The sequence below is a fragment of the Aotus nancymaae genome, unplaced genomic scaffold, assembly GCF_030222135.1.
Source record: "Aotus nancymaae isolate 86718 unplaced genomic scaffold, 86718_ANA_hifiasm-v0.15.2.pri h1tg000108l, whole genome shotgun sequence".
NCBI classification, from domain to species: domain Eukaryota; kingdom Metazoa; phylum Chordata; class Mammalia; order Primates; family Aotidae; genus Aotus; species Aotus nancymaae.
In genome coordinates, this window is record NW_026988523.1 from 30,744,880 (window position 1) to 30,761,138 (window position 16,259).

General features: G+C 58.6%; 1 protein-coding gene across 6 annotated transcripts; it reads right to left on the reverse strand.

Moving 5' to 3' along the window:
• Positions 1-1,313: 1,313 nt before the first annotated feature.
• On the reverse strand, positions 1,314-14,575 carry SEMA6C (semaphorin 6C). 6 transcript variants are annotated; one of them, XM_012462654.2, is made up of 20 exons: positions 14,441-14,575; positions 12,396-12,445; positions 10,493-10,658; positions 8,182-8,296; positions 7,840-7,903; positions 7,627-7,683; positions 7,177-7,278; positions 6,827-6,917; positions 6,497-6,616; positions 6,223-6,311; positions 5,685-5,902; positions 5,269-5,400; positions 4,839-4,991; positions 4,423-4,596; positions 3,996-4,142; positions 3,663-3,740; positions 3,488-3,543; positions 3,268-3,312; positions 2,827-2,922; positions 1,315-2,415 (listed from the first exon to the last, which is right to left on the reverse strand). In XM_012462654.2, the coding sequence occupies exons 3-20, from the start codon at positions 10,602-10,604 to the stop codon at positions 1,382-1,384; spliced, it is 2,883 nt and encodes a 960-aa protein (XP_012318077.1). In that variant the 5' UTR covers positions 10,605-10,658; positions 12,396-12,445; positions 14,441-14,575; the 3' UTR covers positions 1,315-1,381. The 6 variants fall into 6 exon arrangements, with proteins under 6 accessions (XP_012318081.1, XP_064226407.1, XP_064226406.1 ...); XM_012462656.2 differs by having other exon boundaries at positions 14,437-14,575; XM_012462658.2 differs by lacking the exon at positions 14,441-14,575 and having other exon boundaries at positions 1,314-2,415; positions 3,996-4,136; positions 12,396-12,944.
• Positions 14,576-16,259: the final 1,684 nt, after the last annotated feature.

Consider the following 16,259-nt stretch of genomic DNA (forward strand, 5'->3'; position numbering starts at 1 on the left):
TAGCAATCGGGAAAGGGACTGATGATGCTTCCTTAGCAGCAGTGGGTTGGCCCGGCCCCCAGGCGGCGCCAGCGGGAGAATGTGAGGCTTGAACCGGGCGGACACTGCAGCCACGAACGGGTGAAAAACCCGATTTGTAAATTCGCACTAACGAACGCCGCCGGCGTTAGGCCTTAAGCGTCGTTAGCGCGAGGGTGGTGGGCGGTGCAGGTGGTCCTGTTCGACCCTCCCAGTGGTGCCGGGGATAACGCAGCCAGTCCCAGCCCGGGCAGCCAATTCCAACCGGAGCAAAGGGAGCATCGGGACCGCCACACGCTAGCCGACCCTGGGCGCGCGGAGCTCGAGCGCGGCGGAGGCGCCTCGCGGAGTGGCTGCGCATGCGTGTGACGCCGCGCGCGCTCTCGCCCCCTCCCGCTCTCCGCGGGGTCCACTCCTCAGGGAAGAGCTGGGGGCAGAGCCTTGCCTCCAACAGGGCCGAATCTTTTGCGTTTTTTGCAGCCTACCCCTCCTGCGACCCCAACTCTTCTAGCCAGATTCTCAGGACAAGATTTTCTGATGTGGAACTTCAGTTAACGTACGCTGCAGCTTCATTTTATTTCTCAAAAAATTCCCTCCCCCTCCCCGTCCCATAGACGAGGCCTGTAAGCAGGTCCCTCTTACCTCGATCCGGGAACGAGCTCCAAGGGCCTTCCCAGGCCCACCCCAACTCTACCGCGTCCCCCGGGCCCAGGCTCACCTCGGCACCAATAGTTCGCTCGCTTCCTTCAGGAAACCTTTCCTGACTCACCCCGGCGGGACCGCAGCCATCCCCTTACCCCGGAGAGCCCAGGCCCCGACGAAGGCCGAGGGCGAGGGCGCCCCGAGCGAGCCGACCGACTGCCGCCCTCCCCAGCCCGAGTAAAGTCAGGCAGCGGCTGCGGACACGGCTGTATTGGGAAGCGGAGGCTCCTACACAGTAGGAGAGGCACGTCCCAGCCCCGGAGGCCCGAGGACTTGGGACACAACGCGCGCGGCCCCGGCCCAGCCCGTCCGCCGCGCGGCCCGCCTGGGGCCCAGTCTCTAGGGGCGCCCCTTGGGGCGAGTTAAGGCAGCTTGGCTGGAAGGGAGCGGGGAGTGGGAGTCCGCCGGCTCCCCCCGAAGTGCTGGCTCACTGAGGGGACGGGCTTCTCACCTCCCACTCCTCTCTCGAGGGCAGGGGAAAGACAGTCGACAGTCAATAAATAGACCCGACGCGGAAAGGGGCCTCGGGAGACTCTGCGAGTCGGGAAGGCCGGAGGTGCGGGGCGAGGGGGCGGTGAGGCGTCCTGAAGAGCGTCCCGCTCGCGGCCGAGAGGACTCCCCACCCCGCTCGCCCTCCGCTGGAGGCCGTGGGCCGCTCCCTTTAAAAGTTGAAATGGCCGCCGTTCGGGACGGCCTGGCGGGAGGAGGGCCCGACGAGGGGAGCCTTCGGGGACAGCTGGGGCTTCTCCATGTCCACCCTCTTCAGGGCGCGGCCCCGATAACCCTCGGGCCGGCCCAGGTACAGGAGGTGCCTCCCGGACCCCCCGGAGTACCTGGAGGGACCTCCCGAGGGGACTCGAGTGAGCAGGGCAGGAGGGGCCCGGTGGCTGGAGAAAGGCAACCTTCGGCCCCCGCCGACGCCCAGCCGGGGAGCGGGGGCGGAGAGCGCGGGCCGGGCGGGGGCAGCGGCGCACCTGCCGTCGGGGGGCACGTCCAGCCTCAGCGGCGGGGCGCACTCCTGGGGCCGGGGGCTGGGGCCGCCCAAGAGGGCGGGGGCGGGCTCTGGCGGGAGCGCCCGCGAGGTTAAAGGAAGTGGGGGCTCGGCCCCCTTCCTGGGCGGTTGCGGGCCGTGCAGGTAGCGCAGCAGTTCCTCCAGGGTGGTGACTTCCACCGCCTGCCCGGGACAGCCGGGCGGTGGCGGCCTCACGAGCACGCGGGGCGCGGGACCGCCCCCCACGTTCCCGCCCCGAGAGCGGCCCGGGCCCTCCTTGGCGTTGTTCCTGTTCTGGTTCCACTCCCAGGGGTCCCCGACGGCGCGGAGGCGCTTGACCGGCAGCTCCGGCGTGGACTCGGGGGTGGGCAGGCAGGCCAGCTCCGGCGGGGGCACGCCCTCGGGAGGCGGCAGGAAGGTGGTGTACAGCTGCGGCGTCTGCACCGCGTCGCTGTCCTTGGACGGCGGCGGGGGCTCTGGGCCCCCACCGTGGAGCCGGGCCAAACTGCGGAGGGAAAGAGGGCGCGGGAGCCCCGGAGTCTCGATGTCCTTGCCTCGACGTCGGTGGGCGCGGCGACAAGCACAGGAGACCAGGAGGCCAGACACTGAGGCGCCCAGGGCGAAAGCTGCGGCCACACTGGCCAGGAGGAGTGGGATGGGGACGGAGCGGGAGGCTGAGGCTGGGGGCGGGTCCCGGCGCACGCCTGCTGACCGAGAGGGAGGAGGGAGGCTCAGCCGAGGGGAGGTGGTGTGGGGGGACCTAGGCTCAGAGGCGCCGGCAGTTCCCAGGCCTGATACCATCCACAGCCTCCACCATCCTCAGGATTCACCTCCCCTGACCCCCTCAGCAACAGCCCATGTACTACCCCTCACACTGAGGCCAGAGCTTAGGCCTGGGGAGTCCCCATCCCAGTTCTGGCCCCTGTAGCCATGCCAAGAGCAACTGCCAAACTGCTCGTGCAGACGGAGGTGGGGCTGAGATGCCCAGCTCTGGGGAGAGGAGGCTCCAAACAGGCGTTAGTGAGCACCAAACACCGGTCAGTGAGGGGCTTAGAACACTCCAAGAATCAGCAGCTCCACACTTCACTCCTGTCCCTCCCAGGTAGCCCCCTTACCCCGAGTGTAAGCTCCAAGAGTGGAAGACTGGGGCCGGGAGTGGGCATCACTGGGGGGACTGAGGGTCCCAAAGTCAGGACCAGGACCCGGAAGCACTGGTGACAGAGACCAGGTCAGAGCCAGTGAGGCTCCTGATCTTTCCCCTTGACACCCTTCCAGGGGTCCTTCCTCCCTCCTGTGGAACCTAGGAGTCCAGAATACCAGCCTCTACTTTCTTCTGGGCATGGGACAGGGCTCATCATGCAGGACATTGATTTATTTATTCAAAAAGTGCCCTACTGTGTGCCAAGTACTGAGCTACATGCTGGGTATCTGGAGGATGCTGACCCTTTTCTGAGACTCCCAGGGTGTTCAGGATGCTGGTCTGCTGCTGCCACAGGACACACACTCAGGTATGTGGGCTGAGCAAGGGAAGGTGGAGTTGGTACAAGAGGACTCACCATAAGCAGAATCCCCAGGGCCAGACTGACTCCCAGTAGCTCCGTCTGTGAAGAAGCAAAGAGGGTGAAGATTGGGGGGAGGGAGAAGCTTCATGAAGAACTGATGGGGTGACTGTGCCATAGAAGGAGAGAAGGACAAGAGCCTAAGCCTGGGATGGTGTCTGTGGCCATCATAGCCATGTGCAGCTTTGGCTTCACCACAGCCGCCTCTTCTGTTTACCTTGGCAGTCACCATGTTCCATGGATTCCTGGTTCCCAGCCCGATCCACATCAGTCCTAGGAGGAAAACGAGGTGGCTCTAGAATTCTATACCTTGTCCCTGTCTCCCACTCTGGCCCTCTTCTTTTAGTGGTGGGGAATTTTATGCTCAGGAAATCCAAGGACCCATCACTCACCCACCAGGTCCCCTGATATCCACACAGCCTCTGGAGCTGTGCCATCCACAGTATGGGTCCTGAGAAGCCAGACAGCTCCTAGGGAAAGCAGAGGCATGTGAAGCTGGAACCCTTTCCACTCTAGTCACTTAACATTCTGCTGCCTCTTCTCACCCTTGCTTACAGGAGACCGCCAGCCTTTCCACACCCTGGTTGCTGCCCACCTTCAGAATGCTTGAGGTACCCACACACATCCCAGCCATCCCCTGTGTTTCCCTGCCAACCCCAAGACCTGTTTCTGTGCTCTTGCTGGCCCGGGGAGCTTGCCCACACAGGGCCTCAGGCCCCTCTCACCTCCGACAGGCCCCATGCCGGGCACACCGGCTGAGAGGGAGGTAGACAATACAGCCAGAAAAAGCCACAAAGAGCCTGTGACCCTCAGTGTCCAGCTCCAGCCCTATGATCCGTCGTGCTGTTAGGGCTGCCCGCTTCCCACTGCACCTAGGATGAGGCCAGAAGGAACCAGAGATGGGCAGGTGAGGCTACCTTTACCCTGAGTGAGTAGAAAAACAGAAAGCGGGAGGTGCACAAGAAACTGAGCACAACCCATGGAGCTGCCCTGCCCAACCACACTGTCCAGTCTTCTTGCCAAGCCTCTCTAGCCCAGAGCTCCCACCCTGCAAAAGCCAATGTTGATGTTTCCAACCCATTCCCACATCCACAGCTGCTACCTCCCATCCCATCCTTGCTCTGCAGGGGGCCTGCTCTCCAAAGGTCTCACCGGGCAGGGCTGTAGGCATCAATCTCTTCCAGAAGGATCGGCTCAGGTCCCCCAGATCGCCCACCTGGGGGCAGCACCTTCAGCACTGTCCCGTCGTTGGAGCCAAGGAACATGACTGTGATGTTACTGTGGGGACCAGCCATGCCATCCACAGCTACCTGGGTCAGTAGGGCCCTGGAGGAAAGGGCCTGAGGTCAGGGAACCTGTCTAGGGAAGGCTGAGCATTTCAGGGAGAGCCCGGCTGTCCTGGTAGCTGTGCCTGTGCCCTCCCCCCAGGCCCCAGGGTTCTCTTAGCTCTCTCCAGTCTACTTTTACAAGTTCTTCCTCTCACCAATGTGGTTTACCTTGTGGGGTCAAAGAAAAAGGAGGGTGGCTGAGGACAGAGGGGCGGTGGTCAGTGTGTTTCAGCCCCATACCTGCTGGTGAGAGTGAGTAGAGGCTGATGGGTGGCAGACGGCACAGCGGGGTCCAGCAGCGGGTGAGCCTTGATGAAGGTCAGGACGTCATCAGGGAGGTCTCGAGAAGAGGAGAACAAGGCAGCTCCCCCTATTCCTGCACAGGATCCTGGCCTGGGGGGTGCATAGGAAGGGGCTGCCTTGGGACTGGGAGCTAGAGCTTAAGCTCTGTGCCCCCCATTGCTCCCAAACATGACTAGAAAGCCTTGCTCCCCTCCACACAGACACTCATACCACTGCTCCCCTTCCCTGACACAGCTCTTTGGTCCCACTGCCACCCCACTACAGCTCCCCACCCTGAGGCCTTGGACATCTTACCCCCTCCTCATAGTCCCGTCTTGCAGAAGCAAGCAGCATCTAACCCCACAAAAGCCACTCCCATCTTGGGTACCTGGGTGAGGGGACCCTGTCCTCAGACACAGGAGTCCAGGCCCCATCCAGACTCCTCTGCTCCTTGAACTTGCCCTCAAACCCACGCTCAATCTCATCCAGGTAGAAGGCGCAGACGGCAGAGCCAGGGATGCTGGAGGAGCCAGAAAAGATGCAGGATAGGTGTTGAAAGGAACTGCACAACTTTTCCGAGGAAGAAGTGGTGCCCCCCTTCACACACCACGTTAGGAGGTAGAGACTGAGGAGGTGGGGCAGCCACTGGGTGCCACACTAGGAGAAAACATGGTAGGCAAGACAGCAAACTGGCTTTGCTTAGAGGTTTCCTTGACGGCCCCCATCAGCAGGCTGTGAAAGGGGAGTTTGGAGGCTGGTGAGGCAGGGGACAGATCGGGTCACACTAGTTAGACTAGTACCAACCTATTGGTCTGAGTGGTGAAGACCCCAAAGAGAGCAGAGCGGCCATGCAGGTTCACAGGCCCAGTCAAGGCCTGTAAGACGTCAAAATAGAAAGTGGAGTCCCCAGGGACAGAGCAGTTGAGCCGCAGCTTCAGGAAGGATGTCCAGTGGCGGTCCAAGGCCCGAGGTGAGCCGCCCATGTCACGTTTACACACTCGGGCTACTCGGGAGAACTGCACCTGGGGTAAGAGAGTGGAGCAGACAGCAGTGAAAGAGTCACAGGGTCAGCTGTGTGCATGAGCGTGGTGAGTTAGCACCAAGGTAGCAATGTGTGGGGCATAGTGAATGAAGGGTGTATTGTGGTGGGTCAGTGTGGGTCAAGGGTGAGGGACAAGCAAGATGTGGGGGCAGAGGCCTCGGGGCTATTCCAAGCTGGGGGCTGAGAGTCCAGGGGATTGCTTTGTGGAGATCACGGTCAGGAGCTCTCCTCCCACTCAGACTGGCTCCTCAGGATCCAGCAGAACCCTCCAGCTACCCACCCTGATGCCCACCTCCTTACCCTCCCCAGCCGGGCATCTTCCACAGAGACCTCTCGGAAGAAGAAGTAGACATGGTCTCCATGCTCCAGGGCATGGACAAAGTGTGGCTCTAAGGTGGGAAGTGACAGGGAAGGGTATAGAAGAGTATCTGTATCTACTCAGAAGCTCCTGGTCCCACACCCCTCTACCCATTGCGTACATACCCACTACCACACCCTCTGCCTGCTCCCTGCCACAGTCCTCCCTCTGCGCCTCCTCCCCAAGAACAGTCTCCTTCCCCCAGGCCCGCCTGACCTCGGAGCCACTTGGAGTCGTACTTGGCGGAGCGGAGTGGGGGCTGAGGCCCAAGGCTTCTGTAAACTACAGCATCACTGGCCTGGAAATCCGCAGCTGTGGCTGAGTACAGGCTGCCCTCTGGAGGGATGGGTGAAGTAGTGTCAGGGGAGGGCTCAGGGATCTGCATCCTGCCTCTTCTTGGGCTTCCCGCACCCCTGCCGAGGCCTGGCCCTGGCCCCTACCTCAACCCTCCACTCAGGGGAACGGGGAAAAGACCGGTTGGGAGAGGAGCTGAAGTGGGAACTCCCTCCAGCCGCATGCTTGCTTCTCACATGCCCAGTTGCACACCTGCAAAGATGGCCACGTTGGACTGGGTGGCGTCAAAGGGACATCGAGCCTGCCCACTCAGCTCCTCACCCTCCTGCTGCAGCGAAGTTATCTGGGGGCAGAGGGAGCAGATCCTGGAACCTTTAGGGTCTTGGAGTATGGCTCCACAGCCTATCCCCTCCTGTCCCATTGCCTCCTCCCCACTCCCTCTGCCCCTCCTGCCCCATTACCTCCTCCCCACTCCCTCTGAACCCTTGCATTCTGGGCACTCCCATTCCCCAACCCCACTTCCTGGTCCTTTCCCATCAAACTGATTGCCTATCTTGGGGTCCCCCCAACTCCCATCCTGACCCCCACCCTCTCTTTTGTACCCCATAGCTGCGGCACATAGGGCTGAATGAGTTCGTTCCACAGGCAAGGAGCGTCCGGGAGTCCCATGGAAGAAGAACACGAATATAGTTGTAGCACTCGTCCTAGAGAACCCAAAATTCTAGGTCAGTGACAGGGTTCTGGGTCTGAGAAGGGGGGCAACAGATAGGTGGGCTACTCCTTTTGAGTCCATCAAAGCAATGTGAGATAAAGTCCCAACTAAGCTGTTTGCTGGCCCTCTGGCCTTAAGCAAGTCCTTTGGCCTCTCTGAGCCTCACTTTTCTGTGAGGTATTTAAGAGAAACTAAAAATCAGGAATTCTCTTTCCTCCCCATTTTCCCCTGTGGCTGGGATGGAAAAAGTGTGAAGGAAATTGGGCATGGTAGAGACCAGTTGGACGGAGCCTGGAGGCAGAGTAATCCTCTCCTTCCTTCCACGTTCCCATCTCCTTACCGTCAGCTTTCCCCGCACAGCACAGTTCTCCACATCTTGGCTCCTCCATGTTAGATACTAAAGGGAGAAGTTGAGAAGGGAAAATCATGGGGCAGCTGGGTTCCCTCCTCACATTATGGCTTCTTTTGGATTCTTCTTCCCACCCACCTGCCCCCCATTAGACCTCTCCCAGCCTCATCTCCATGTCTGGACCTCTCCCACACAGCCCCTCACCTTGTTGGGCACCAGCCCCTCCCCTTCTTCTTGGGCTTGAAGATCAAAGGAGAAAACGTGATCCCTGAAGGGGTAGAGAAGGAGGGATCAGAGCCTAGTCATGGCACCCCAGCTGAGCTCCTCAGCCCCCACCTTACCCACTGTCAGCTGTTCAGGGACAAACAGTGCGGACCTTCTGCCCCCTGCCCGCCCCTTAACTCCATGCCTTGGCATTTGTGCTCTGGGTCCAAGCATGTCCACACCCCACGGCTTGTGCGCCTGCCTACACGTGTCCCCTGCAAGATGCTGCAGTGGCCATGCAGGTCCCATGTCTGCCCCACAACTGAGCCACGGCCAGTTTACCGGGCAGCCACTAGCAAGGTCCGGTTCAAGGTCAGGAATCTCTGAAAGTCCAGCCCAAGCTCTGCAGCCACAGAATCATCCTCCAGGCCCCGAAACCAGGATAATGGGGAAGTACCTAGCGGACACAGAGAGGTGGGGTGCTGAGGGCCAGCCAGGATACCACACACTTCCCAACACCCTCTCCAACCCGATGAAACCCAGCAGCGGCACACTGGTTACCATGTGAGGTTAGAGTGCCCAAAAGCTATTCCTAACAATAATACCAACACTGAGTGCCTAACCTCTGCCAAACAGTGGTAGCACTTTGCAGAGGTAGCTTTGGCCCCATTTTCCAGATGAGGAGCTTGGGGCTAGAAGCCATTTAGTTCAGAAGCGGCAGGTATCAGGATTCAGATCTAGGTCTCTGCCTGCCTCCAGAGCTGAGCCTAGTCCCTTCTCAGAACTGCCTTGGGCCTGGCAATTTCCTTTGACTCCCACCTCGGGGGCTGTCCCACCAGAGCATTTACTCACTCCATTTCTCCCAGCCCTCTCTGCGCCCTCCCCTCAAGGCTCTTCACAGGCCACCTCAGCCCTCCAAGGTTTCTGTCTCCTCTGACCATCTCACCTCCAGCATCCACCTGGCTGGCTCATGGTGGAAACCACAGTCATCAGTGGTCAAAGGATAGCCAGAGTTCAGGGATAAACGATTTAACATTGCTAATGTGCTTGGAACTGCTTCTAGCACATAGGAGTGTTTGCTATTCTTATCTGTTCCTCAACAATTACTCTCAGTAACCAAACTTTAGTTCCTCCATCCTTAAAATTCCTCTAAATCCATGCGGGGCGTGATGGCTCATGCCTGTAACCCCAGCACTTCGGGAGGCGGATCATGAGGTCAGGAGTTCAAGCCCAGCCTGGCCAACACAGTGAAACCCTGTCTCTACTAAAACTACAAAAATTAGCCAGGCTTGGTGGTGAGTGCTTGTTATCCCAGCTACTCGGGAGGCTGAGGCAGGAGAATCACTTTAACCAGAAGGCAGAGGTTGCAGTGAGCTGAGATCATGCCACTGCACTCCAGGCTGCAAACAGATAAAGGTTCTTCTCAGAAAAACTGGGTTTATGCTTTCTATCATGGTGGACTTATTGCTGGTACCAGTGGTGGAGAGGGAGGTAAGGTGTTGGCAACCACTGAACTAGTATTAGGTCTTCTCTTCGTAGCTAAGAATAACAGCAAACACATATAAAGCATTTACTTTGTGCCATATAGTGTTCTCAGCACTTTACATGTATAACCTCATTTAATCCCTAAATAACTCCATGAGGTAGAAGACTTCTTTTTTTAAGATGGGGTTTCACCATATTGCTCAGGCTGGTCTCAAACTCCTGACCTCAGGTGATCTGCCCACCTCAGGTGATCCACCCGTCTCAGCTTCCCAAAATGCTGGGATTATAGGCGTGAGCCACTGCACCGGAGACCTTTTTTTAAATCTCCCTTTTTTTTTTTTTTTTTTTTTTTGAGATGGAGTTTCACTCTTGTTGCCCAGGCTGGAGTGCAATGACTCAATCTCGGCTCACCGCAACCTCCGCCTCCTGGGTTCAGGCAATTCTCCTGCCTCAGCCTCCTGAGTAGCTGGGATTACAGGCATGTGCCACCATGCCCAGCTAATTTTTTGTATTCTTAGCGGAGACGGGGTTTCACCATGTTGACCAGGATGGTCTCGATCTCTTGACCTCGTGATCCACCCACCTCGGCCTCCCAAAGCGCTGGGATTACAGGCGTGAGCCACCGCGCCCGGCTCTTTTTTTTTTTTAATCTTTCTTTTTTTTAAGAGATGGGGTAAGGGGTTGGGGGTGGGAGGACTCGCTGTGCTGCCCAGGCTGGACTGCAGTGGCTATTCACAGGCGCCATCACAGAGCACTACAGCCTCCAACTCCTGGGCTCAAGTGATCTTTCTGCCTCAGCCTCCTGAGCGCCCACCACCAGCTCACTCAGAATACTATTATATTCATTTTACAGCTGAGGAGACTGAGGCAAGGTCACACAGCTAGTGAGTAGCTGAGCAGGGATTCAAACCTACTAAGGTTTGGTCTAGCTGAGAGTCCACGTTCTTAACCTCCACACGATGCTGCCTCTCAGTGAAGAAACCAAGCCCAGGGATGAGAAACAGCTGGCAGGAGGTGTCAGCTCACTCTGCCTGTTTGCTTCCTTTTGCTGGTCTGGCTGTTAGCTTCCTTGAGGCCAGGCGCCTTCCTGCACCTTGCCTCCCACACTGGGGGGTCTCAGTCTCTAACCGCTCACAGAGATGGGGCAAGGCAGGTACTGGGCACTCACCTTGAAGGTCAGAGATCAACAGAGGGAGGGGGTCCTGGGGAAAGGCAGCCTGGGTATGGGGAAGCGAGAGCAGCAGCAGCAGCAAGGGCATGAAGTGGGGGGCACGGGGCATCCTGTGCGGGGCAGCTCAGGCCCCAGGGGGTGCCCCCTCACCCATATGCTGGCCCTGAAAGGGGAGACAGGGAAAAGTGGGGGAGGAGCCAAGTTCCCTCTCCCCTGATGCAAGCCAGCAGGCTCCTCTCCTGGTCTATCCCCAGAAGACCCTGTGGGGTGGGGGAAAGAACTCTCTCCTCGGCACTGCCCCAGTCCCAGCCAGCTGTCATTGTCACTCAAAGCCCTTCCCTCTCCAACTGGCCCACACTGGCTGGTGTGAGGCCTGCAAGCATGACCCCAGGTAAGGACAGGACACACCCGCTCCTGCTGTCAGCCTTCTTGCTCAGCTTTTCCTCCTCTCTCCTGACTGGGTCTGGGACATTCAGTAGGTGACACCTCCTGGCCCCCCTCTTGCTAACCCCTTCTCAGCTATAATTAGAGACTGAAGCCTTAAAATTATAAATAGTGACTCCTTGGCACTGGGAGGAGGAAGAGGGCACCATGTCTGACTCCCCCTCCCTCCCAGACCCCCACAGCACCCTGGGAGCAATGCAGGCACTGTGGCCAGGCGGGGTAGCTGTGTGGCTGCCACTGTCCCCTTTCTAGAGTTGAGGAAGACAGAGTTGGGGTAGGCAGCCTAGAGGTCACTGTCTGGTCTAAGCTCATGCTTCAGGGGCCCTTCCTACTGCCAGGGAAGAAGCTGAGTAGGGAGGGGAGTTGGGGTGGGGGGACTATCTTCACCAAAAATGAATCTGCATCAAAGCCAGATCAGAGGCTAAATTTAGCTCTGGCTGCAGCTGTCTGCCCGACCACTGTGCCACCCCCTCCAGGCTCTCTAGCCCCCTGCTCCCTCCCTGGCTCCTAAGAACCGGTGCATGTACTTGAGCGGGGGGAAGAGCAGACCCACCCACTATGAGAAGCCAGGGGTAGAAGGAATTGGTGAAGCGAAATGGCTAAATGTGCCCCTCTTTCCCTTCCTTCCCTCATCTGGTGCCTCTGAAATTGAAATATAAATAATTCAGTGACAGGCAGGCAGTTGTAGCCCAAAGTCCAGAAAAAGATGGATATGGTGGAGGAGATGGTGAGACAGGTATCCTTCCACCCATCAGCCTCCCTCCGCCAGATGACCCTGGCTGGGGCCCACGGTATGAGGTACATACCAGCTTCCTTCCCCTAAAATTGAAGTGAGAGGCTCAGTCAGTGCCAAAAATCGGGTCAAGAAGGTTGAGAATCCTTTCTTTTGTGAACAGGTAACTATCCTTCACCAATCCTTAGTTGCCCAACCTACTGTGTCCCCTAAAACAGACCCTGAGCTTCCAGGCCAAGCCCCCTTCCATCTCCCCAGTAATTCTACTCTTGAAGCCAGGACCCAAGTGTCCCCCCTCACCCCCAATCCATCATCACTGGTGGGGAGGCTGACGTCAGGTGGGGTCCCAAGAGAGTCAGAGGAGGGAAAAGAGGAACACCTAATGATGACCCCCCCCTTCCCCAGGGGCAGAGTAGCAGCCAGCTAACGACCCTCTGGTGTTGAAAGGCTGAGCCTTCCTCCTCCCCCAACATGCTTCCGGATGGACAAGCTGTTCCCAGGGGAAGAGAAAGGAAGAGAAAGGGACATAGCTTGTCTCTTATCCTCCCCAACCTGCTCTCCCCACCACCCCCCTGCCTCCAAGTTGCCCTGAGCAACTAGTATCTTCACCCTGGAAACAACTTTGGTCTCTGGCAAGTGGGGAGAAGAGCCAGCCCCTCTTCCTGCTCCCTGCTCATGCCTGCTTCCACCCCCTGCTCTCAGGAGCTGCTGCCCTTTCCTTACCTGGGGTGGTGACTCCTGTGGGGGCGTGAGGGGGATAGGAAACCTCTGACCTGGTGGAAGACAGGACAAAGGAGGGAAGAGACTGAGTTACACTCCCCTTACCACATCCCTTAAAAGTAAATGTAAAAATTCAAGAAAAGTCTGCTGAGCCTTGGGTAGGGGAGATGCCTTGAAAATGGGAGGGGACTGATGACACTTATTAATAGTTTGGTTACAAAGGTGCCGGTGGCTTCACGCCCAGAGATGTAGGGACAGGGCAAGGGGATGGCCCCTTGCTAGAAACTCCTAGAACTACAGGGCCAGCCTTGGCAAAGGGGGTCACTAGGAGAGTTTGTGGGGCATGATGACCACTCCCATGTTAAAGCCCTCAGAATCCAACAGCCTTCTTAGCAAAAGCGCCTTAGCTAGGGACAATAGAGGCTAATTTGCATCTCATTTACATGCTCTTCATTTCCAGGCAAAATGCTCTGATCTGATAGCAAGCACCCTCAGCCCTTCCTTCCTCCCTGAGAGAGCAGACTCTGCCTCCCTCCCACCCAGTCTACACACACACACCACTTTAGGGTGGATTAGTCCAGCCCCTAAAAACACTTGACTGGCCTTTGCATTGGCCCTCTAGACTCAACTATGATACATCTTTAAGAGGGCTTCTTGTAGCTGTTTTTGGGGAGCAGCATCTGGGCAGCTCCTCAACTCCTGGCCTGGAGAAAAGATCACTCTGCCCTGGAAGAATCCTAGCTTCTTCACACCCCCATCTGAAGCATATGGGAGAGACCTGGCTGACTCTCCCCTTTCCAGATCCTCCTCCTTGCTGGGAAGAGGAAACAGCCCTTCTCTCTCCTGGCCCTGAAGCCACCTCTGGGGAGTGGCTGGGGTCATAGCCAGAGTCTAGCAGAGCTGGGGAAGGGATGGAGAAGGGGAGACTGGGCTGGGGACAATAGCAGGAAGCCTTCGGGCTGGTGGCCGGCCCCAGTACACCTTCCTCAGAGGGAGCAGGGTCGCGCCAAGGGGCCTTGTGGAACTGGAGCCTTCCTTTCTCCAAGGCATTTCCCCCGCCCTTAGCTCTCAGCCCCAGCTCAGCACCTACCCTCCTTCCCACCCAACCCCCAACCAGGACAATCCAGGTGTCTCGAGCCTGGAAAGAGGTGGGCCTAGGGCCAGGGGCTCGACGTGTCTCCCCCTCACTGGATCCGGGGCTCCGAGGAGGAGCCGGTAGCAGAGTCTGGGCCGGGACCGGGTCCCAGAGCCACGTTAGCGGGAGGAGGGGCTGGAGGGGCCTGCAGGCGCAGACAGAGAGGGGATGGGAGCGGGGGTTGGGGAGCAGAGGCGGGTCTCCCAGGCCAGGGAAACAGGGCCAGAGGCTGAGAACCGACGAGGGCGGGCCTGAGGCCGGCGCTGAGTGGGGTCTGTGGGCTCAGGAGGCAGTCGCCAGCTCGGATGTCCTCCTTGGGAGACCTCAAGTCTAACAAAGCCCCGGGCCGAGCGGGCTGAAGGACGGAGATGGGCGCTGGGACCGAGGTTGCTCGGGGTCCCCATTCACCGCCTCTGTGCATCAGCCAACCCCTCAAAGGGTGCTCAGTCTCCGGCTTGCACAAGGACAGAGGTGCACCCGTGACACAAAGTCTGGAATGGTGCGCCCCTCTTCCCATCCCTTCGGGGGCGTCAGGAGGGTCTAATTCTCCGCGGGTCTCGGAGCCTTAGTTTCCCTGCCGGGAAAGCAAGGGACTGGGTTTTCCACCCTCTCTACGGTGCGCGCCTCGAATGATCCTTTTCGCGCTTCCCAATCCTGCAGGATGCGACTCGAAGAAAGCCCAGTTGAATGAGGTGCCCAGACTCTCCTCCCACCAATACAGTTACGGGGCTCGGCCACCGTCCCTCCTTCCTCCCTGCACCCCAACTTCGTTGACCCTCTCCGTCAGCCAGGGACACGGGGCGCCGACACCCTCCCTGGTCCCCTAGAGCTTCAGAAGCTTGCCCCCCGCCGGCCGCGCCCTCCCGCTCCCACCCCGCCTCCCCGCAGCCCCTTCCCTGCCCGGGGTACTTGCTCCGGGATCCGGGTCAGCGGGATCAAGATCGCCGCGGACGCCCCTCGGCCACACGCCGCGCTGAGTTCGCAATCCGTGGTTGGGCTCCGGCGAGCTGCGATGAGCGTCCGAATTGGATGGTGCTCGAATCTGGGGTCCGGGGCGCTGTCGGGAGAGCCCCGGGTCCGAGTCCAGCCGCGGAGCCCCGGAGCCGCGGAGGAAAACAATGCGACCGCCCGGGGCTCTGGGCTCGGCCCCAGCGGCCCCGCCCGCCTCCCCGCCGGACCCACCTCCTGCCCGCCTTTGGGTGGCCGCGACTAATCCCGCCCTCGGAGGGCGGCCAGACACCGCCTTCTCGTCACCTCTCCGCCAATAGTGCCGCCCGGGGAGGGGCGCTCGGAGCACCGTCCACCCGGAGGGCCTGGCCGGGAGGCTGAGATGGAGAGACCGCGAACTGTCGCTGACACCGAGCAGAGGAAGGGATACACACACAAGCAGGGACCGGCTGGCAGAGGAGAGGCCCCTGGGGAGAAATTTCACAAGAGAGGGAAAGGAGCGGGGAGGAGAAAGAGACAGGAAACCTGGGAGCCTCGGCAGGGCTGGGCTGGGCTGTCAGAGCCTGCGCGATCCGTCCTCCCTTCCCCTCCTCTACGGCTCCGGCGACCCGGCTCCCGAGGGAGCCTCCCGCCTCTCCCTGACTCTGCCCCTATAGCTCCGTTGCTCCTCTCTATGCTTTTTCCTTCTGTCTCCTTATTTCTCCCCGTAGGCCTCCTCTGGTTCGTCCTGACCCCGATAAGGAGGCCTAGCACGCGCGTGGGGGCTGGAGGCCTGGGAAAGGAAAGGAAGGTATCAGCAGGAGGCTTCCCTTGTTTCGAGGATCTCCTCCCTTCCCTCCTCTACAAAGCAGCAAGGGTTTGGGCCACTGTGGCAGGAACTAGCTAACAGTCAGGCTGTCGGGTAATGGAAGAGGGCAGGTGAGAGAGGCTGAAGCCAAAACAGATGTGGACACCAAGACTAATTGACTCAGAGAAAGACACAGAGAGAGTAGCAACGCCAAGACCTGAGAGAAAGTAACCGACACAGCCTTCCTGCCCCACAGACACGTCCTATCTTTCCTCAGAGGACCCTGACATCCCTCCAAACAGCAACACTGTCCCCTCTCCCTCCCCACCCTTCATAAAGCCCCTGGGCATGTCAGTGAGGAGGAAGAATGAGGCTACTACAGACAGTACCGCTTGGTACCTTGGTATTGCCTGGTAGGATTCTTCTCTATGTGGGGCTGGGACAAAAGACATTCTCAAAATTCCCCAGGAAAGTGGGTGGCTTGGGAGACACTGGCATTCTCAGATGGTTTTATCTGACCGAACACTTCTACCCACATCCTGAACTCTGGACTAGAGGAAAGGAGGGGGAAGGGATTTGCCACTTTAGACCAGCCTTAACTGCACTGCGATCAGGGAGGGTGGCACTTACAACTAGGCTAAGCCCTACAGTGAGTACTCAGGAGACTTACACACATACATGCGCGTGCACACACACACACACGCACACACACACACAGAGATATTTAAGGCCAGGTGAGCTAGTAAGATGAACAGTAACTCAGTAAAGTCAGATCTTAAAAAAAAAGAGGAAGATAAATGGGCAATATCTACACAGGATGAACTGCCAAGGGATCTTGGGTCCAAGGCAATTCAGCAAGAGATTCTGAGAGAAAGACACCTCAAAATACAGAGGCACTGAGAGGTTAAAAGAAGTCTCCCCCATTCCTAGCACAGGGTTTAGGTACTCAGATACATGCTTATTGAATAGATTAGTGAATGGGGATTAAGGTGTAATT